The sequence below is a fragment of the Cyprinus carpio genome, chromosome B24 (genome assembly GCF_018340385.1).
Source record: "Cyprinus carpio isolate SPL01 chromosome B24, ASM1834038v1, whole genome shotgun sequence".
NCBI classification, from domain to species: Eukaryota; Metazoa; Chordata; class Actinopteri; order Cypriniformes; family Cyprinidae; genus Cyprinus; species Cyprinus carpio.
In genome coordinates, this window is record NC_056620.1 from 7,215,160 (window position 1) to 7,237,779 (window position 22,620).

Genomic DNA, 22,620 nt, shown 5'->3' on the forward strand with positions numbered 1-22,620 from the left:
ATAATTTAAAAGACAGAAATTTCTTTTTTTATGCTGTTGAAGACATTAAGTCGATTCAACATACAGATCTTGTAAAAAAAAAAAAATGTTTTATCAACGTTGAAACAACAACTGTCATTATTTCAACAATATTTCAACGTTGAAGGTTGATCATGTGCCGGCTGTTTTTTAACCATTCAGCATTAAACGTATCAACATTAAAACAACAACTGACCTTATTTCAATGATATTTCAGTGTTGAAGGTCAGCTAGATGTGCCAGCTGGGATTGGTCAGACAGTTTTTAACAGGGCATGTCAAAAAAAAAGAAAAAAACAAAGGTGTGTTTTTTTTATTTATTTTTTTATTGTAAATGACTCTTTTACGCCTGACATAACATTGGTGCCCTTTGTTTAGTCACAAGGCGTTAAGTGTCAGGCAGTGTGCACAAGCCTTAAGGCGTTCAATAAATGATTATAGTGATTTAGGAGATATTACAGAACATTTTCTTGTCATTAGAGATGAACTGCCAAAGATGTGTAATAAAGTAGATACTGTACTCAACAGAGGTGTTTATTTTGAATCAGAGTTTGACAAATGTTTTTCCCCATAATTGTTGTTCAGCATTTACAGTGGCTTCAGAAGAATATATGCAAAACTGATTAAAAAGTTATATTCTAATTTATAAAATTGCATTTTGATTATCAGATGATTATGGATGCTATTGTGCTAGTATTCAGCAAAAGTGAATTGAAAAAGAGCATTCCATTAGCCATATCGTGGCATCACTGCAGCTTCTGTTTGGAGTTAGCTCCGTTGAGAGAGGAAGAAAGGCCATTAGAATGACTGTTTTTAAGATCTCCAACCTTAGCAATTCTGTCACCCTCCAGCTTCCTCTTTTTGTATGTCTGCAAAGAAAAGCCATTTTTGTTTAACATTTGATAAGACTGTAAGCATGATCCAAACCACCAATAGGCAGCATTTTAGGCAGAGCGATTAAATTGTGCTGAACTAACAAATATCAAACTTCATAGGCAACCTAAAGCCATGGTCCCATGACTTACAAGTTTCAGCAGTATTTCCAAATCACCTTCACCATCAAATTCATCACTAAATCATAGGGGGTCAAAATTCCTATTGTCAGACTTGGTCTGGCAATACTTTAGACCAGGGGTCGGCAACCCTTTCGACATGACGTGCCATTTTTAATTTTTCTTAATTTTTTTCCCACTGTGCCAATGTCAACAGTAAACCCCGCCTACTTTGATTTGATTGGCCATCTCAGTCATTTTGATTGATTTTGACTCAGTCAAGTTCATTCTCACACTTTAATAGTATTTATAGCTCCTAACAGGCTGTGTGACTATGGGAAGTTATTACCTCAAAATGTATGTCAGTATGTAGTTTTCCCTATTGCTCACATGCCAGCGATTATCCCTCTGCGTGCCACTGTTGGCACGCGTGCCGTAGGTTGCTGACCCCTGCTTTAGACTCTAGAATTTTGACTTTAATATGACATAACAGGGATAGACATTGTCCTGCAATGTTCAGCTCCAACCCTAATCACATATACCTGCTTGTATAAGTAATCCTGAAGACTTTGGTTGAATTTTTAATGTCTGTTGAATTATGACTGTTTCACACTGCAAGCCTGAGCTTCATGTCAGCGTAACTACATTGTCCTACATCTGCAGATTTGCTGTAGTATTCACACACAGGAAGCGTTTGTACAGCGTCACAACAGCAGCTCCAAAGCTACATATTACGGTGACCAGGAGGGGACATGTTCATTTGACATAGTTTTGTCATGGCCACGACATGTTAACTCATAGGAACGTGATATGTCATGGGCATGAGATACTAGGTGTGTTCGACTTCATGTGCAGACAGATCGGCGGCCGAATTGAAGCAGTGCACGACGGTTAGAAATTCTGTCCGATTTGAGAGCACCGACACTACGTATGTATGTATGGCATCAAAGTAGCATAAGAGTGAAAGACAGGCTGCGTTCCACTCCACTTTTAGACACGCAAACTTCCCTAAGCACTTCCTCTCGGGGGAAATCCCGCTGCCATTTTGAAGTGCTTTCTACTTCGGAAGTTTAAATGGACAGACCCTCGACCCCTCGATTTTGACCGAGGGAGTGAGCCTGCTTCATACAATCGCAGAATAAAAATGTACAAAAGCTGTCATTGGGGTGGTACCTTTTCAAAAGGCACACCTTTGTACCTAAAGAGTACATATTGGTACCTTAAAGATACATATAAGTACATAAAGTGTACATATTAGTACACTTTACAAAAGTGTACCTTTTGAAAAGGTACCGGCCCAGTGACAGCTTTTGTACCTTTTTTTCTGAGAGTGTATGCACACTTTAGGCCATGTTAGACCACAATGCAGCATGATTGTGATGTCATCACAGATCGCATTTAATTTATCACCACCCCAAACAACTCTATAATATATAACGTCGCTGTCGGGCCAAATTTTCAAATTTTGTAAATTTCATATTTTTTCATAAATCGATGCTATTGGTCAGTCCTCACGTGGGTATGTTAATTTTACAAATTATTAACCAATCTAAAGTCTTAAGAATAGCTTGAAAGCAAATCTCGTAACTCCACCTCTTCTTCACACCGTGGGAGCTTCGCAGCATAATCAAGACTGAGAGTGGCAACGAATCCTCGTCGAGCAACACATCCTCTGAGGTAAATGCCCTCAAAATGAGGTTATATGAATTATATAATAACAGTTTATATATTATATAACAGTTTTATCTTGAAGTAATAGTAGTGCTGAGGTGTCATGTATCGTTTCTGAGGATGCTAGATTTTTCTTTCTGCTAGGTCTAGCATTGGACGGTAACTATCTTGTTGACTGAAATCTTCCATGGTTTTGTATCTGATGAGGATAATGAACTTAATGCACAAAAATTGCATGCCGTTGACTTAGTTAGCCACTATGCATTGGTTTTGTCGTCATGTTTGGTGAGATAGCTAACGTGATTTTCGTGGGGCTTAAAAAAATTGACCCTTCTAGTTCTGGCGCTCGTCTGAGAATCAGAATTTAGCGCAAAACAATCCTCTGCAATGCGGACTAAACCCTGTGAATTGCAGATAAAACAGATTGTAGCTTACAATGTCAAGGCATGCCGTCATGTTCATCACTTTAAGCAAGCTAGCTTGCTCCTTCCCTAGTTATCATATGTAAACATGCCGTATAATTTAGGGATCATTTTATTTTTTTGCAGCAACCATGTGTGTCTCATTAGAGGAACTCTGTCAGATGCGGCCTTTATTCAGACCACCTGAAGATCAAACAGCTGAAATTCAAACACCTCCAAGACCTGAAGGAATTCGTCACAAAGGAATTTACTTCACTAGCTTAATATAAGATGCAGTATTAACACAGTCAATATGATGGCAATGTTATCTGTGTTACACTATGATATCAGTTATTGATGTATTTCAAATATCTATTTATTACTAGGTTTTAAAATGTATCTAATATAATACTTGAATTAAATTGGATGTTTTTGATACCAGCATTAAATTATTGTGTTTATTATTATTTTACTGACTTTAAGTTCTTAAGTTCTTTAGCTGTTAGGCCTACTTATAGACTATGCCTCTCTTGGCACTGTGCATGTAAAATACCCCAATTAGCAAGGTTTTTATTTATGGGAGAAAAAAAGGCTGTCTACTGGCACCAAGTAAGCCTCTTTGGATACAATAACGAGTGAAAATAGTTAGGTTAGATACATTTGACTAGACCAGTTTTGTTAAAAATTGATAGCTGTAATACTTTGGTGCAGAAGGAAGCCCGTAAGCATCGAAGGTAAGTTTGCGAGCAGATTAGGCTAATTTCTGCCTAATAGACATCTTAATCAGCTCATCGTTTTTTGTATTGCATCAATTATAGCTCTCAAACCTTTAAAATAGAGTTTAGGAAGATGTATGTAACCACAGTCGTTAGCTTTTGTTAACCATTGAAGCCTTTTCTCTTGTCAAAAGGTTCAACGTGATCGCCAATTTTGCGTGCAGATTAATATCCGCCTATTAGGCAGCCTAGTCAGTTTATCGTTTTATTTTGGTATTGAATCACTTATAGCTCTAACGTTTAAAATAGGGTTTAGGAAGATGTATGTAACCACAATCATTTGCTTTGATTAGCTCGTAAAGCCTTGCCTCTTGTCAAAAGGCTCAACGTGACCGCAGACTTTGATGAACACTGCTGGCAGCAGCGACGTCTGTGTCCGTACCATTCTTATCAATGACATCGTAAACTCGTATCTCCATGCTCCCAAGTCATAAATCTTGTATCTCCGATAAAACATGATTTTGGGGAAATGTTGTGTTAATGTTGGTACACAACAGTATATGATAGCAATATAAGGTATAATACCAACTTTAACAATACAATGTTGAATATCTAAAAAAATATGCAGTTTTTTTAATTTCCTGAAAAATTATGTTTTTGGAGATGCGAGGATTCCGTGCAACAGCGATGATAAATTATTTATTTTTTTAACGTTTATAAGAGCCTAAACATACCTATCTAGAAAGCTGCACCAAATAAATCTGTAAGGGGAAAAATGTAAAAAAAAAAAAAAAAAAAAAAAAAAAAAACCTGTAGCTGATTCTAAATGATCAAATGCTACAGGATGTTCCAATTTAGTGGCTACTCATGCAACATAATCAATGACATACATCCGAGTAAAGGAGACGGAGGAAGTTTGCAAGTGAAGGGCATAAAAAAATGAACTGGCCAGACTCAGCCAGCACAGTATCTCCAGAGCAGCTGCAGGAGCCCTGATGACAATACAGCTGTTTCACGATTGGCTGTATTCACCGGAAGAGGGAAATGTGTTACTTGTTTATTCTAACACCTGCAGTTCTACTAATGCTCACAAATCTGTGTTTTACTGTTGTCACAATGTTATATTGTGTCCTGATAAAATTATATATTTACCCAATCCATTGGTGTAGGCTTATGTTGAACTTTATTCTTGTACAGATGGTGTTGTATTAAACAGTACATGAACAGTGTTGCTGTTGCTTCATTAAAACGACTCTGTAATTGACAAATATTCCATTTAATTTACTTTGTGTGTGATAAAGTCTGCAAAAACCGTGCGAGTGTCAGTACAGGAAGCAGAAAGTGATTGTCTTAACAGGCTTGTTCGAGATTAACAACACTAGATTGCCACTGGCTGGCGAGATCTGCCGGTTGCAGGCGGGGGAGGAGAAAAGAGACGGCCATCAGGTCAGACACTTCGGCCCTGTTTACACAAGTGGACTATGGACCCGTTTACAACTGGCACTTTAATCTATCTTTTCTGTCCACTTCTGACCAGATTACCCCCAGTGGTGATGATTACGTCAAGAGGAGGGTAAATGGGTAAATTTGTGCTTTCTGTAGTGTGCTGAACTACTTAGGCTTGTTTATTTATGCATTCGTTTATATTAATTTATTTATTTATAAACTTAGGTTTATTATTTGCACAATTTTGTTTGTGTAGCTGTATGAAAATTTCCAAATATAATAGCTAAACCACAACGTTTTCTTCCAAACTTTTATACAATAATAATATATTTTTACTAGATAGCTTAATCTTAATTTTTGTTAATGATTTGTGCATTTGGTTTGAATATAAGATATTCAATATCAAAATAAATACACAAACTTGTCTAAGAAAAACATGCAACACATCATCCTCCTTTTCATCACAGAATCTGACCAATGAGAATAAAGTGTGTTGTGTAAAGTGTAAAGGCTTTCGCAGCCGATTTTGAGCAACTGCAGTACCTATTGGCGGCTGGTCTCGTTTTGCTCTCGTGGAACTTTGATGGCACATGAGATCATAAGCCGGCTGCAGTTCTGATCAAATGATTTTCTAACCAGAATGCACTGCTTTTGTCAGGTAACAGCTGATCTTTCAGCGATTAAGCCTATTGTGAAGCTACGTCACACGTTTTGCATGCTGGGGCGCCGCTACCATTCTGGGAGGATGGCCCTCTGATACAAATGCTGAAATTAATATGAATTTCTACTTATCTTTTGTTTTGACCTTGAATTAAAATATTCACATTCTTCACTGTATGGTCATTCTTACTTTTTGGTGCCATTTCAGCTTGGTAACTTTCTGTCAAAAAAATTTTACATTTCCATGATCTAATCATTTTATCTGAAGAAGGGCTTGTTACACTATAAGAAAAATATATTAGTCCATCTCAGGATATTATTCTTTAATAATTTCTCATGAAATTCTTCACACATGAATCAACTGTTACCATGTCCACCATGTTACTGTGCAAAACAGAAACTTTTAATCAGCCATCGCTATTCATGTGATGAACAACAAGCTAGTGCATAGTGATCGTTGAGGAAGATTTTTAATGTTTATTAACCATATTTTCAAAATTACAAGAAATTATAATTTTCCACTACAAAATAAGCATAACAGGGTGGACGTGTTATACTTTATGACATCAGTGAATAATTCTAAAACATTATAAAGGGGTAAATTAAGGAGTGTTAATTATTATTGCTTCTTGTAGATAGTTTGCCACCAAAAAGTATTATACTTCCTGAGAGTCATGTCATTAAAGAAACATTCAAGGGATGTGTTCAGAGGGACATTCTATCAGAGTAACAGGGGACATTCAATTTAAGGACACAACATGTTTTATAGACTTTAAGCATTAAAAATTTATAAATAACAAAAGAATGTGTCTTGTTGATGAATATAATAAATAAAAATATACAACAATATTGACAATTTTGGAATTTGTTTGATTTTTATTATATTTGTAGCTGAAGATGGCGCCGATGATAATTGCGGCCTCCATGGCGTGGTCCGCAGTTGTTTTTGTTAGTTTGTCCTGTCTTTAGTTATATTCCTGTAATCAGTTTCACCTGAGATTAATTGCTGGACATTCCCCACCACACATCACCTGATATATTACAGATTTTCGACTATTCTAATGTTTTGCTGGACATAGTAGTTGGCGGTGCAGTGGTGGTGATCAAGCGCTTCAGGATGCGCAGATGGGGGAAGCGAGCCGGCACCCTCGTGAAGCTCAGGCAGCGCAGATTTCGAATGCCATTGCCTAGCATCCATCTGGCGCACCTCCGCTCTCTACCCAACAAAACGGATGAACTTCTTCTGCTCTCCCAGACAAATAAGGATTTCTCACACTCTACTGCTCTGTGTTTCACAGAAACCTGGCTGAATGATGCCATACCGGACAGCGCACTCCATCTTCCGAGCTTTCAGCTGTTTAGAGTGGATTGCGACGCAGAATCAGCGGGAAAATTGTGCGGCGGTGGGACGTGCGGCTTTTACATCAACGAAAGGTGGTGTACAGATGTAACAGTGTTAAAGAAGATGTGCTTTCCCAATCTAGAAGCACTCTTCATTAACTGCAAGCCGTTCCATTCACCGCAGGGGTTCACTTGTTCATTCTTGTTAGTGTTTACATTCCTCCGCAAACGCATGTGAGCTCAGCTTTACAGAAACTCACTGATCAATCACAGAGACAGAGCAACAACACCTGGACTCTGTTTTAATCATTATCACCATCATGGACAGCACTGTGACTGCAGTGGAGTCATTCAGGTTCCTGGGCACCACAATCTCTCAGGACCTAAAGTGGGACACTCACACTGACTCCATTGTGAAAAAGGCCCAGCAGAGATTGTACTTCCTTCACCAGCTGAGGAAGTTCAACCTGTCACGGGAGCTGCTGGAACAGTACTACTCCGCCATCATTGAATCCATCAACCTGCACTTCAGTAACTGTCTGGTTCAGCTCAGCTACTAAATCTGACCTCAGAAGACTACAGAGGATAGTCCGGACTGCTGAGCGAATCATTGGTACAACCCTCCCTTCTCTCCAAGAACTGTACTCATCCAAAGTTTTAATTAATTAATTTTGGGTACACATTCTATGATACTATGGTAGTGGGGCAGTAACTTTGTAAGATGAGAATTAAGAAACAAGTATTAGCCCATTTTTGCAGAAAATATACCACATTATATCATGGGGACTCAAATGGCACCGAATGCAAGGAATGACCCTGTATCATTTGCAGGTAACTAAAGCTATTTTATTGCTTCGCATGATAATTGGACTTTTTCACTCAAGTTTTGTAGAATTTGATTTTGTTTGTTTTTGTTTTGATAAACAATATTGGTTTACAATCTGTGGTCCATTCTTTGTACGTGTCTCACTACATCCAAGATTAAATGTCACATCCAAGATGATATCATTGAGCTAATTAGGATCTGACTAATTCAGTTCTCCGAACGCACCTGTTGTTGATGATTAGTATGGCTGGATTGAGTTATCTGAGATAATTGCACATTCTTGGGTTGGTTTAAAAGGGGTTATGTATCGGTACTGGTAACATCTCGGTTACTTACGTAACCCTCGTTCTCTGATGGAGGGAATGGAGACGTTATGTCGAACGACATATGGGGTCTCACTTGGGAGGCCAATCATCTCTGAGTTTAAGAGAAAACGCCAATGAAAATTGGCTAGTGGATTTTACATACCTGAGCCACTCCCCGTTCCTACGGGTATAAATAGGCGACAGGTGCATCCACTCATTAGGGTTTTACGCTGAGGAGCCGAGAACGTGTCCCGAATGGTTCAAGGTTGTGGAATGGGGACATAACGTCTCCGTTCCCTCCATCAGGGAACGAGGGTTACGTACGTAACCGAGACGTTCCCTATCTGTCGGTCACTACGAGTTATGTCGAACGACATATGGGGTCCTATGGAAAACGCCACAACCTGAACACCGTCACAACCCTGTGGCGCTGCAATTGTCGACAAGCCGCAGGGTGTCACAAAAGCTACACTTAAGGTCGTGACCTTCCCAAAGCCCCAGTGCAAATTCACTGACCTTGGTACCGAAGGGAACCAAAAGGGTGAGTACATCGCTGCTGGAGAAGGCCATGCTGCTGTTCCGCCCACAAAAAAATTTTGGAAGGGATTTCAACCTTCAGTGAAAGATTGCTTCAAATCTTTCCTATTTGTTCTTTCAGCTTGGGGAAGCGAGCCTTAGGAAAAAGGTCACTACGGAGACCACATCCCACCCGTAGGGAGGTGACATGTGGAGATACTGATATGGACTGACCCAGGGGGCAGTATTACATATGGAATGGGTCTCTGAGGCAGGTTCTACCTTGGAGTAGGGATGGAACAGCTGCCAGAAGAGACTGACAGAGCGGGTCTGTCAAGGGAAGACACTGGTTTACCAAGAGGGAAACCTTACCGTGGAAGAATACACATATGGGATTAACCATAGGGAATCAAGCCATATGGACACCTAGCCCAGTACAGGGGCTGACCGGAACTCCGGGCATGCTAACACCAGTACTGGGCCTGGCGCCAGACTGCTCCGCCCAGTCTGACCGCCGAGGGTGCTGGAAGATGCTCGACCAGGGCACGCCAACCGGGGAACTCTACTGGGAGAAGAAAGGCGCTCGCATCCCTGTGTTAGGGGGAATGGCGCAGCAAGCGTGACACCGAGCCAGTCCTTCCCGCCAATTACCTGTTACCCAACACACGGGAAGAAACTGGCTCTACACGAAGGTTGTAAAACCTCGCAAAGGTGTTAGGTGTCACCCAGCCCGCAGCTTGACAGATGTCTGCCAGAGAGGCGCCGTGCGCCAGCGCATAGGAGGAGGCCACACTCCGTGTGGAGTGGGCTCTCACCCCCAGGGGGCACGGCTCGCCTTGGGAATGGTACGCCAAGGCGATGGCATCCACTATCCAGGGGGCCAACCTCTGCTTGGAGACAGCCTTCCCCTTCTGCTGACCTCCAAAGCAGACCAGGAGCTGCTCAGAGCTTCTGAAGCTCTGGGTGCGGTCCACGTATAGGCGAAGCGCTCTTACGGGACACAGCAGATCCTCCAGGGGCAGCACTTGCAGGTTCACCACCTGGTCTCGGAAGGGAGTGGTGGGAACCTTGGGCACGTATCCAGGCCGGGGTCTCAGGACAACGTGAGAGGTTCAGAAGGTCCAGAAGCCACACGTGGAGGTTCCAGAGATCTGGACGCGGGTGCCAAATGGTGCCCAGCCCCTGAGAGAGGAGGTCCCTCCTCAGGGGGATGCGCCAGGGAGGGGCTGTCATGAGCATGAGTTCCGAAAACCAGGTCCGGGTGGGCCAGTAAGGCGCAACCAACAGGACCTGTTCCTTGTCCTCCCTGACCTTGCACAGTGTCTGTGCGAGCAGGCTCACTGGGGGAAACACATACTTGCGTAGAGCCCGAGGCCAGCTGTGTGCCGAGGCCAGCTGTGTGCAGTGAGAGGACTCGTGGGAAGCAAACAGGTTTACCTGGGCTTCCCCGAATCGACTCCAGATCAGCTGGACCGTCTGGGGATGGAGTCGCCATTCCCCGGGGAAAGTGAGCTGTCGTGAGAGCACATCGGCTGCACGATTGAGCTCCCCTGGGATGTGGATAGCGCGCAGCGACTTGAGCCACGTCTGACTCCAGAGGAGGAGATGGCGGGCGAGTTGAGACATGCGACGTGATCGTAGACCGCCCTGTCGGTTGATGTACAAAACAGCCGCAGTGTTGTCCGTGCGGACCAACAAATGCTTGTCTAGCAACAGCGGCCGAAACCGCCATAAACCTAGATGCACTGCCAGCAACTCCAGACAGTTGATGTGCCAAAGCAGTCGAGGTCCTGTCCAGGACCCTGAAGCTGCCTGCCCATTGCATGTCGCGGCTGAATAGGAGGCGACACATCGGTGTGATGGTGACACGATGTGTACCGTGGCGCCATGCCCATCTCGGGACTCGGGAGTTCAACCAGTGCTGAAGTGGCCTCATATGAAGCAACCCGAGCGGCGTGACTGCGGCTGCGGATGCCATATGCCCCAGGAGCCTCTGAAAGTGTTTCAGTGGTACCACTGTCCTGCCTCTGAAGGAACTCAGGCAGTTCAGCACTGACTGGGCACGCTCGCTGGTGAGACGTGCCGTCATACTCACCGAGTCTAACTCCATACCGAGATAAGAGATTCTCTGTGCAGGGGAGAGCTTGCTCTTCTTTCGGTTGACCTGAAGCCCCAACTGACTGAGGTGCCGGAGCACGAAGTCCCTGTGATCGCACAACTCCTCTCGGGACCGGGCCATAATGAGCCAGTGGTCGAGATAGTTGAGGATCCTGATGCCCACTTCCCAGAGTGGGGCAAGGGCGCCCTCCGCGACCTTCATGAAGAAACGGGGGGACAGGGAGAGCCCGAAGGGGAGGACCTTGTACTGCCATGCCTGACCCTCGAATGCAAACCGCAGAAACGGTCTGTGACGAGGGAGGATCGAGACATGAAAGTATGCGTCCTTCAGGTTGATCGCTGCAAACCAATCCTGGGCTTGGACGCATTTGATAATACGTTTCTGCGTCAACATCTTGAACGGGAGCTTATGCAGGGCCCGATTCACGACTCGCAGATCCAGGATAGGTCGAAGACCACCGCTTTTTTTGGGTATGATGAAGCAGGGGCTGTAAAACCCGCTCCTCATCTCGGCTGGAGGGACCGGCTCGATTGCATCCTTCGCCAGCAGGACAGCAATCTCCTCGCGCAAGACAAAGGCGTCCCGGGCTGCCACCGAAGTCTCGAGAACGCCATTGAATTTGTGAGGTCGCCGGGCGAACTGAATCGTGTAACCGAGTCGAACCGTCCGAATGAGCCAGCGTGACGGGTTGGGCAGCGCAAGCCACGCCCACAAACTCTGTACAAGTGGCACCAAAGGGACAGTCGACATACCTGCAGTGGTGCAGCAATGGGGAGTTGTGTTGGATGGCCCAGAAAGCATCGCGTTCTGAGTCATCACAGCAAAACTCCCCGTGTTCCCGGAGGAACTGGCCAGAGACGCGTGGAGAAGCGTTGCGTCTCCGACCCGCGACCTCTTTGCCACTGGCGAAAGGGAGTGTCGTGGGTGAGAATGAGGAGGCAGTGCATCGCTCATTGTCAACCTACGAGCCTTGCAACTCGGAGGAAAGGGAAATTGCTCTTTTATTGAACATATGGGTGGCGCCGGCCGTTGGACCAGCGGCGGAACAGAAAGAAAAGAAAACAGAGGATTCTCCACCCGGCCCTCCTCCAGGAGAAGGAGTGGTGCTGTCTCCACCAGCTCCTGAAGAGCAGTCTCCCACATCTCCGAGTTGCCTGTGTCAGGGCAGCTTCGTCGTCTTCTTAGAGGATTTAGCGGCTGGCTGTGACACGGGGGCGCTGCTCTCCTGCTCGGGGCTCGATGCGCCGGCCTCGAAGAACTCTCAGCACGGGGCGGAGCTGGTGTGGAGGACGCAGGGGGGCAGCCACGGCGACGAGCAAGCTGAGGCACTGCCCGCGATGGAATGGTGGCAACCGGAGGGCGCCAGCCGGCGGTCCCCTGCTCGAGCCAGAGAAACCGGGACGGGTGGCGACAGAGGGGTCTGCTGCACTCCTCTTGAGGAGTGAGAGACGCGATCGCAGCGATGCCATGCTCATACGCCCACAATAGACGCATGAGTCATCCACGAGCGCTGCCTCAGCGTGTTGGACACCCAGGCACTGCAGACAATGCTCGTGACCGTCAACCGAGAACCAGAAGGACACGGATGAAACGGCAACTTGAAAAAGTTTTCTTTTAGAAACTGCTCTTTTAGCCGAAGCGCCCAGGGGAATCACCGCTGCAGGGACACCGCTGTAGTGCGCCATCACGCCGACCAGGAACAGTCTCTCCGAACACAAAGATGAACTGGCTTTGTAGTAATATCTCATCAACTACTCGGCTCCGAAGCAAAAAATCTGAATGAGTGGATGCACCTGTCGCCTATTTATACCCGTAGGCACGGGAAGTGGCTCAGGTTTGTAAAATCCACTAGCCAATTTTCATTGGTGTTTTCTCTTAAACTCAGAGATGATTGGCCTCCCAAGTGAGACCCAATATGTTGTTCGACATAACTCGTAGTGACCGACAGATAGGGAACCAAGACACCTGATGAAAAACTTGACAAATTTCTGGACTTTTATAAGGAAACAGCCAAGTGAACAAAACTACATAAATGTTATAAGATAAATAAAATGTGCGCTGTTATATTATTATTTTTTTTTTACATGATTCCCAATTATTTATATTCACGATTGGAATAATTAGCAATTCATTTAATTTTATATTTGAAAAGATTTGTTATGGTACAGCATTAATTAAAGTTTCTTAAGGGTCAAGATCATGTTATCTGCATCTCCTGCACTCCATCAAGCCACTCCCATAGCTGTCATCACTCAAACTGATGCATGACTCTACACTATCTGTATAGCATGTGTGTAAGACTTTAATACAATTATAAAGTAATTATGACGAATAAATCTTTCAGTGCGTAAAACTGGCTGTGTCTATAGTATTAAAGACTACACAACATTATTATATTGTCTTTAAATTATTTTTTAAACGATTATTATTTTAAATTATTGTCCCTGGATCAGTAGGATACACTTGTAATAAAATAGCGATTTTAAGTATCAGTTCTGCTCAAAAAGATGCAATCTAATCCTCCCGAGCAGGTTTAGGCTTATGGACCTGTTGCTATGACAGCAACTCCGGGATGAGCTTCGAAGAACCAAACAATCCAAGATCATGCCAAATCATCAACAATCAAATCCAGCTAACTAACCCACTGGATGCTTGCTGCTGCTTCAATTAAAAACAAGTTTAAATGGGTAAATCTTCATTTTCTTTCATGGCATAATCCAATTCTTGTTAAAACACACTAGACATGTTTATTCTGTGAATTTTTAGCACTTTTGTGTGAAATCATATTTATTTTGTCCATCAAAATTGTGCCATCACTTTAATTGAGTTTCATCAGCGAGAAAATGACTGGGCACCGAAACCATTGCTTCAGTGCTGATCATGCATTGCTCTTGTTGTGAATGCACTCAATTGTAACATGCACACTGAAAAAAATACACTGGTCATGTCTGCAGGGCATTATGGCTCAGACAAGGTTTTGTTTTGTCCTCCATGCGGTGACAACACACACCAAGAGCATTTCAGAAGCGAATCTAGATAGCACACATACGTCTGCAAAATGTCTGTTAAAGATCGCTTCATCTGGAAAGCATCTACTGTGTATAGATATCTAAAAGACACCTTTAAGATGTCAGTTTTACATACATTCTAAATCTTAAACATCTTAAAAACATTTTCTAAACGTCTATTTGACATCTAATAGGAAGTGTCATATAGATGTATTGCAGATGAGCAAACACTCTAAAAAAATATGTCTTGCTAATTTAAATGCAGACGTCAAATAAAGGTCTCTGTGATGTATCTCCCCTGTTCTATCAGGGAAGCAACTGGGTTTGTGGGACCACAACATTTGCCTGTACAACGTTTTTCTTGATTTATGTTTTTCTACCATGGGTAAATTGGCTAAATGGTTGTTTTGTCTGGTTTAATTGTGTATATTGCTATGTCCTGCTTTGTTGTGCTGTAGCCTACGGACAAAGTTAATACACTTAAAAGTCCAGTTATGAAGTTACAAGGATAAAAGATTTGTAGCTGTGTTTTTTTTAGTCTGCGCAGGTTGTTTATTTTGTATTTGAACTGTGCAGCTTGGACATGGTGTCCATTAAAAATAGACCAGACACCTATCTTTTGCGAAGCAGTGCAGAGAGACGCTTCTGAGATGCTTCTGAAACATGCTGCGGCACAGGTGGTATAGACACATGCACTGACTAGAGTGGCTGCGATCAGCTCCGGTGGCATGTCGCAACCGTAATGCACTACAGACATGTGCAGCATTGAAACCATCTTGGAGCTAAACTCTCCAGGACAATGGACCTTGAGGGCCAGAGCTGCCCAAGCTCAACCATTTTCTATTTGGTAGAACCATCCTCAAGTTTATATTTACTAAAGAATAGTTGTTTTTTTTTCGTTGTTGTTGTTGTTTGTTTGCTTGTTTTGTTTTTTAATTAGTGGAAGTTCTGAGTAGTACCTGCACGTAGAAGTTGACAAACAGGACGACAAGTGTGCACATGTAGAAGGTTTGAAATTTCAAACAACCCAGGGGGAAGCCACAAGGAACGACCCATGCGCTTACTGTGTGTGTAATTGTCAATAAAAACTGAACCTGAGGTAAAGAAGAGAACATTATTGGGAGACAATCATAGAACACATGGAATACAATAAAATAACAGAACAGAATATAAAGTCTCATGAGGACAGCATAAAAAATGTGAAAGCAAATGGAAATGTAAGAGAATAGTGTAGTTTAATAGAAGGGTTGTACACTGACCAGCTGAGCCTGCGTGAGGTAGCGTTTCCACCACAGATATTTGTGCATGGATGGAATTGTTGACAAACCATAGTAAGAATACATGAGGACATGGATGAAACTGTTGAGCATTGGCCCAAAGAAACCTGGACAAAGATTTTGCATTAAATATATATATATAATCGTTGTCCAGCACAAATAAATAAACAAATAATACTTTTAGGGGAAGGGTACACATACAGTATTTGTACTAAAATTTCGGTATTACAGGACTTTCAGTTCAGTATGCATGAGTACTTAACACAGCACTGTTTTAACCACTGCACATGGAAATGTAAATATTGATATTGTATAACTGATATTGAAAGTCTAAGCTGTTTCAATTGATGCACGAATGAAAAGTCATGAAAAATTTTGTGCACCTCTAATCATCGCAATAAGATTTTTGTTTTTTTTACTTTCAATAAGAAACAATGGTCCGTGTAATGCTTCACAATTAAATTTTCAGACCACATGGTGCAAATGAAAAAATGAAACCAAACATTAATTTTTTCATTTATTTCAGTTACTTAATAAATTAATAATTGCCATTTTCTCTCCTTTTGTCAGTTCTTATCAAATTATGATAATTTGAATAAAAATATAAACAATTTTCTGTTTTTCCATTTTTTTATCATACAGTTTGCGCTGTGGGCTGTACCATTAGCGCTGGGGTGTGCCCAAATGCTCAACGTGGCTTAATATATCCTACTAAAACAGTGACTCTGGAGAAGACACCTTATTAATAATAAATGTATAGGCTACTATTTACAGACAAGCAGAATAGCCCAGAATATGGAAGCAAATTGCGTTAAATTGCAAGTCAAGTGTCAGAATATGAATGCAACCCTCCAAGTTTCACGTGAAGTGATTTCCTCCCATAGAAAACTATGCCATACACACAAACACATATCCACTGGATTTATTCATAAAAAAGATTTATTCATAAACATCAGCCGCGGAAATTGGTCTACATATATCTCCGTGTAATGTTTGAACTGTAAAAGCTACATTTGAGTAGGCCTATAAATGTTTATAAAATATTTGCATATAGGTTTTTTTCAGGAGGCTACAACATTACCACTAATTATGTAACTCGGCGGCAGCTGATGCCGCTGCCACTTCCAAAGTCCCACAAGTCTGTGGCCGTGGAAAGTGGCAGCTGAGCATAGCGGAGCATAGCAAATTACTGTATATTGTTTTTGAAATGTAGCTTTTAAAGTTCAAACATTACCCTGAGATATATGTAGACAGATTTTTTGTGGCTGGTGTTTATGAATAAAGAATTAGCCTATGCTAATAATGTTTATTGAGTTTGCCCATTTAAAAATGGTTTAATGCATTAAGCCATGTTAAACAGTTTCCTTAGAAAAACGCTTAATGCGTAATTAAACACCTTGCGTTCTAATTCTGGACTCGCCTGCTTGTCTGTACATTATATGCTTTATTAAAAATGTGTTTACTGAATTTGGTCCTTTAAAAACACAGTGACAATGCATTAAGCCACGTTAAGCGTTTTATAATGCCCCCTGGTGGTTGTGTGTGGTTGTGTATGATAGATGTGGTGAATTGCCCTAAAGTGGGACATTTTTTTACATTTCAGACTTTTGTGAAATATTGCGCTGTGTAGCCAAAACATTAAATCACACCCAATACCATTTTTAAAACCCTGGGCTCAGGATTTCCTCAGGTTTCCTAATCAAATCAAAAGAAAAAAAATGCAGACAACACAGTCATATAAGAAATTATAGACACATTAGCAGCTTCCTAATGTGGGACAGTTGTGTTCCTAATGTGGGACACTGAAAAGTATATGATAAAAGGCCAAAATCACCTTGATTTATGTGGAATAGTAAAATGCTTTTGGTTATGTATGGTTGAAACATGGATAATTGAACATCATCAGACAAATAATAAAATATGATGCATTGATGAATTTATTATAAAGGCATTAAGCAACTATTATCATTGGCCTATGTTGTTATGTAGATAAAAAAAGAGTTAAATGCACAGTCAGAATTTCTTGACTGTTCTCTAGTTCATTTTAGTTAACAAAAAACACATACAACAACAACAGGCATAGCTTAGGCCTTTTTGAAGTCAAAATATAAAATCTTGCAACACCTAAACCTACCCCTCACACAAAACTTTCTGCTATTTTAAAAACATTTGCGATTTTTAAAACACTTTTGTTTCTGTATGATTTATAAGCTTGTTTCCTCATGGGGACCAAAAAATGTCCCTACAAGGTCAAAATGTACTGGTATTACTATACTTGTGGAGACATCTGGTCCTCATAACATATGGGATACCAGGTACACACACACAAGAACCACAAAGAGCCTTCAAACCATCCCGTGACCATATGATCATATGATGCTGCTAAAAAGAACATTATTTGGTGTAATGAAATGTGTTTATGCGGTTTAAGGTTCAAAAAACACATTATTTTCCACATGCTGTGCATTACTGTTTCTCCTCTATGCCCCGCCTTCTGAAACGCGTCGATTTTTTACAAGGCTCAACGGTCTAAAAAAAGCGAGGTGTGCTGTGATTGGCCAACTATCCAGCGCTTTGTGATTGGCCAAATGCCTCAAGCGTGTGACGGAAATGTTATGCCCCTTAACATATTGTGATGCCTTGTCCGGCCAGAGCGACGAGACACAAGCATAAAACCCATTATAAACGTGATATAAACATTATTTCTAGTTGTGTCTTCTTTTGGAAGGCAAAAACAAAGTAGTTTCGCTTTTTCAACGAAACAGCGTCACACACCGTGGCTTTGAATGAGCAGAGGCCAGAGGCCTAGAGTGTGTTGCTGCTAGCTTAAGTGAGCCGAGGCGGGATTCTATGAAGGAGTGTACCTTGGTCTTGCAGCAACCACATGTGACGACCCCGGGCTGGACGCCACTTTGTCCACGGTGAAAGCCGATTCGGCATTCCACAGTGCAAAGTTGATGTATTTCCTCAGCGACCAGCATGGTCAGCTCCAGGCATGACGAAGTGGATATCGTCCTCTTTTGGAAGGCCAAACAAAGTAGTTTCGCTTTCACAATCAAACACACAGCATCTATACGACATGGCAGCGGCGGCAACAACAATACGAGAATAAAAGGTACGCCTTCTTTCTTTGCGTGAACATCTAGGCGGCGTTATGCAAATCTTCCCACATAGTGACGTAGAGATGTGGGGGCGTGTTAGAACGAGCTGTTTAAGGAGGGTGTAGTTGACCATTAACTTTTATAAAGAATATCTCTTTGGATTTGAGACTTTAGTCTTTGCAACTAAACAGATCTTCTTTGTGCACCAAGAGCTTGTAGCAATCCAAAGAGAAAAGAAAAATTCAAATCGCCTCATGTGACCCCTTTAAACATCTGCAGTAACAGCATTCTAATATTGCATAATATATAAAATATATAAAATAACCATGTTTGTCCCACAAACCATGCCCTACCACACATTTTTGACTGACTGAAGTACTGTCCAACATTAGGCTAATCATACTGTTCCACTTTTTGAAACCATATTTCCTAAAGTGGGACACTAGGAAATTTGATAAAAATATAAAATATATAGTTAATACATACAAATTTATACTATATTTTGATGGACATAATTAAACTATATTTTAAATCTTTATAATTAATTTATATTCCTTAATGTCAAGTTTGTCCAAACTCTATGTCACTGACTTTTGGGTGGTCTTCACACAATGTGCTTCCTGTCTGATGATTGCTCTGCCCTCAAATATGATATCTGAGAGTTCATGTGATTTTGATGACATGATACCACAGCTTTGGCTAACCCATAGTTTCACTGGCGTTCATGTATTTATGGGGGAGCTACAAACACTAGACCTAAGGTGTCCCACATAAGGCAGTGCCCCACTTTAGGGCAATTCACCCTAGTTTTATATGGGAGGAAATCACTTTACGAGAAACTTGCGCATTGCGTTCATATTCTGGGCTCTTTTCGTGTGTAAATAGTAGGTTATGCTTTATTAATAAGGTGTATGCTTTGCTTTTTTTAATCACTGTCTTAATGCATTAATCCATATTAAGCATTTTCAAATAATGGTTTTCAAAGGTAGGAAAACGCTTAACTTGAGACTTCGCGTGTCGCATTCATATTCCGGTCACATCTGTTTCCCAGTAGGCAAGGCAACATTAATAAGGTGTATACTGAATTTAGCTGTACTTTTACACCATCTTCTTTTATTAAGCCTATGGGAGGATAACAGTTTAGCGTGTAGCATTCATATACATCTGTTTTTCTGTACCTATACTTTATGAATACATTGTACTAATAAATATACAGAGTTTGGGCTTTTTAATTTATACCACTGTCTTGTCTTCGTTCATTGAGCCACGTATTTTCTTCAGCTTTTTAATGGGGCACAAAACACTTAACGTGCAATTTAGCCCTATTTGCTTTCATTTTCTGGGCTATTCTGCTTGTCTGTAAATAGTAGCCTATATGTTTATTATTATTAAGGTGTGTCCTCCAGTGTTACTGTTTTAGTAGGATACATTAAGCCAGGTTAAGCGTTTGTGAAACAGTCTGGGCTAATAGTACAGCCCACAGCACAAATTGTATGAGGAAAAAAAATGGAGAAATAGAAAATTGTTTTAATTTGTTTTAATTTAATTTATTCAAATGATAATTTCTGAAGTCACAATTTCGCAAAAGTAAAATTGAAAAAATGTATGAAGTAGTTGAAAAAAAAATTAAAAAAATGAATGTTTGGTTTCAATTTTCATTTCTGCATTTGCTCCATGTGGTCTGAAAATTGAATTGTGAAGCGTTACACGGACCATCAATGTCTCACCTTTCAAAACCTGTCCATTTTATCAGGAAATTCAAACAATAAATGCCATTTTGACACTTTTTTTATGTGACGTGTCTAGGGATGTAACAATATCGGTTTGAGTTTGTTTGACAGATACTGTGACCTTTTATGTTAGAATAAGAAGTTTAAATATATTAAAAACTATACTCTTTGCCCGGAGTACCTATTGTTTCATATAGTGAAACAATAGCATGTAACCACATGTAACCACATGCACATGTAATAACATGTGGCCACAATTATAATAATATTTTACTATCGTCATATCACAATATTGATAGCATTGTTACATCACTAGACCTGACAGATCACTGTAAAAGCTCCTTAGTTCAAATGGTTTCACAGAAACCTTCTTGTTTACTAGAAGTTGTAGCACGAAATAAACATTATTCAGGTCGCATGTAATAACTCACTGGGTCATTTACATGCAATTGAGCTGTTAGACGTCAGCTTGTAAACAATATGTCATGCATATCAAAATATACAGGTATACCAAAAACATACTGAAACTGACTTCAAAACCGAGGTATGAATGTCATTTTGTGTACCAATACCCTTAAAATATATATCAAGTCAAAGATAAAAAAGAGGTTTCTCTTCAGGAACTCGAGCTGCGTCGAAACGCTATGGGGAACGCGTTTAGTGTGAGCAACTCTGAATATCATGTGTAATCTGTCCAAAGGAAGAGCGTGACGTCACGGCCAGGGTGACGTAAATGACCAGGAAGCTAAAATGTACGTGCCACGCGGCTGTCGTCAGCTTTGCGTCTTTCAGCAAGTGCTCTGTGTGTGCATGTCCTCAGTTTGTCTTGTCAGTCTTATTTATTGTTGTCTGTCTCTTAGAGCTTCAGAAACATGTCAAAGAGCAAGGCGAAAACTAAGCATTTGAAGGGCGATTCCAGATTGCGTTTCAGACTGTGTGTTCCTCCCTGCCCACGATATATAACGAGCGGGGATACACACAGTCTGTGCTTGGTCTGCCTGGGGTCGAAGCATGCTGAGTCGGCTCTCGAGGGGGCCGACTGTCCGCATTGCGATCATTTGCCATGGATTTCTTCCCCCAGGAAGAGGAATCGACACTTCGCCTCTCTTCCTCTGAGGAGATTGATGTGGAGACTGTCAAAGGGGATTCGGCACCCCGAGCGCCACAATATGAGGAGCTCTTGGAGGTGGTTACTCGCGCGGTGGCCAAGCTCAACGTCGATTGGCCCGCCGAGAAAACAGCTGAACCACAGAAAAGTAAGCTAGATGAACGATTTCTGCGGGCGAGGCAACCACCTCCACGCCGGAACCTTCTTCCATTCATTCCTGATCTACACAAAGAAATAGCTAGATTGTGGAACCGTCCACTTTCAGCCCGCCTCTTCATCCCCTTGTCTGATTATTATGGCAATGTGGCGGGGATGGGAGAGCGTGGCTACAGAGCGATGCCACGGGTGGAGCAGACACTTGTGAGCTATCTGTCTCCCAGAGCTGCATCATCCCTGAAGGTTCCGGCGTTGCCCTCCAAGCCGCTCAGAACAACTTCGGCTTTGGTGGGCAAGGGGTATGTGGCAGCAGGTCAGGCTAGTGTATGTCTGCACACCATGGCAGTGTTACAGGCGTACCAAGCCGACCTGCTAAAAGAGCTGGAGGTGGGAGAGGAGATTAAGTCCGATGATGTATCAGAACTTAGGCGGACCGCTGATCTCTCCCTCCGCGCCACCAAAGAGACCGCTAGCGCTATTGGGTGGTCTATGGCAGCCATGGTGGCCACGGAGAGGCACTTGTGGCTGACCCTGTCCGAGAAGAAGGAGAAGGAGAGGGTATGCCTTATGGACACCTCGCTTCAGCCTTCTAGCCTGTTCGGTGACACTGTCAATTCAGTCGTCGACAGGTTCCAGGAGGCACGCAAACAAGCGGCGGCGTTCCATAAGTTCCTCCCTCGTCGCTCTCACGGGGCATCTGGCCGGGAGATGCCCCAACGGCATGCCAGCTCCTCATATCGAGAGGCACAGAAACAGAGTGTTGCCTCTCGTGCTCTTCTGCATCGGGACCGAGAGTCTCAGCGAAGCTCTGGGCCAGGGACTTCTAAGCCCAAAACAGATCTAAGGGTGGTCATCGAAGCTAAGAAGTCCTCGGCTAAGAAGTCCTGACATGAGGGGTTCAGGACTTCAGAGGGCAGACACTGCTGGGGTAGAGCGGGGTACACTTCATTACACAGTGCCCGTCTCGCCTCAGTGCCCTCGGGAAGTCAGTCTGCCAACCCTGCCAGAGCTCCAGGGCGCAGTGGCTTCAAGCGAGCGCCACTCTCAGTGTTTTCCGCCCGCGAGTGTAGCGGACCTGAAGGCGCGCCACCCCTTCGGGGGTCTCAGAAACAGTCAGTTCACAGAAACACCGATCTGGCTGCCTCAGTGACACCAGAGGTCAGTCTCGAGAGACTAATTCCCTTAGTAAATTATTTAGCTGCGTGGAAACTACTGCCAAATGTATCTCAA

The 22,620-nt window shown here is 42.4% G+C and overlaps 1 protein-coding gene across 1 annotated transcript in view; it reads right to left on the minus strand.

The window, feature by feature from the left end:
- Nucleotides 1–320: 320 nt before the first annotated feature.
- The window catches only part of LOC109048624 (elongation of very long chain fatty acids protein 2-like), a 68,103-nt gene continuing 45,803 nt past the window's right edge, over nucleotides 321–22,620 (minus strand). Inside the window, exons 5-7 of the mRNA XM_042751565.1 lie at nucleotides 15,278–15,402; nucleotides 14,978–15,112; nucleotides 321–886 (exon numbers count right to left, since the gene is read on the minus strand). Coding sequence (XP_042607499.1) covers nucleotides 764–886; nucleotides 14,978–15,112; nucleotides 15,278–15,402 — 383 coding nt within the window. The 3' untranslated portion in view covers nucleotides 321–763. The remainder of the gene's footprint in view (nucleotides 887–14,977; nucleotides 15,113–15,277; nucleotides 15,403–22,620) is intronic.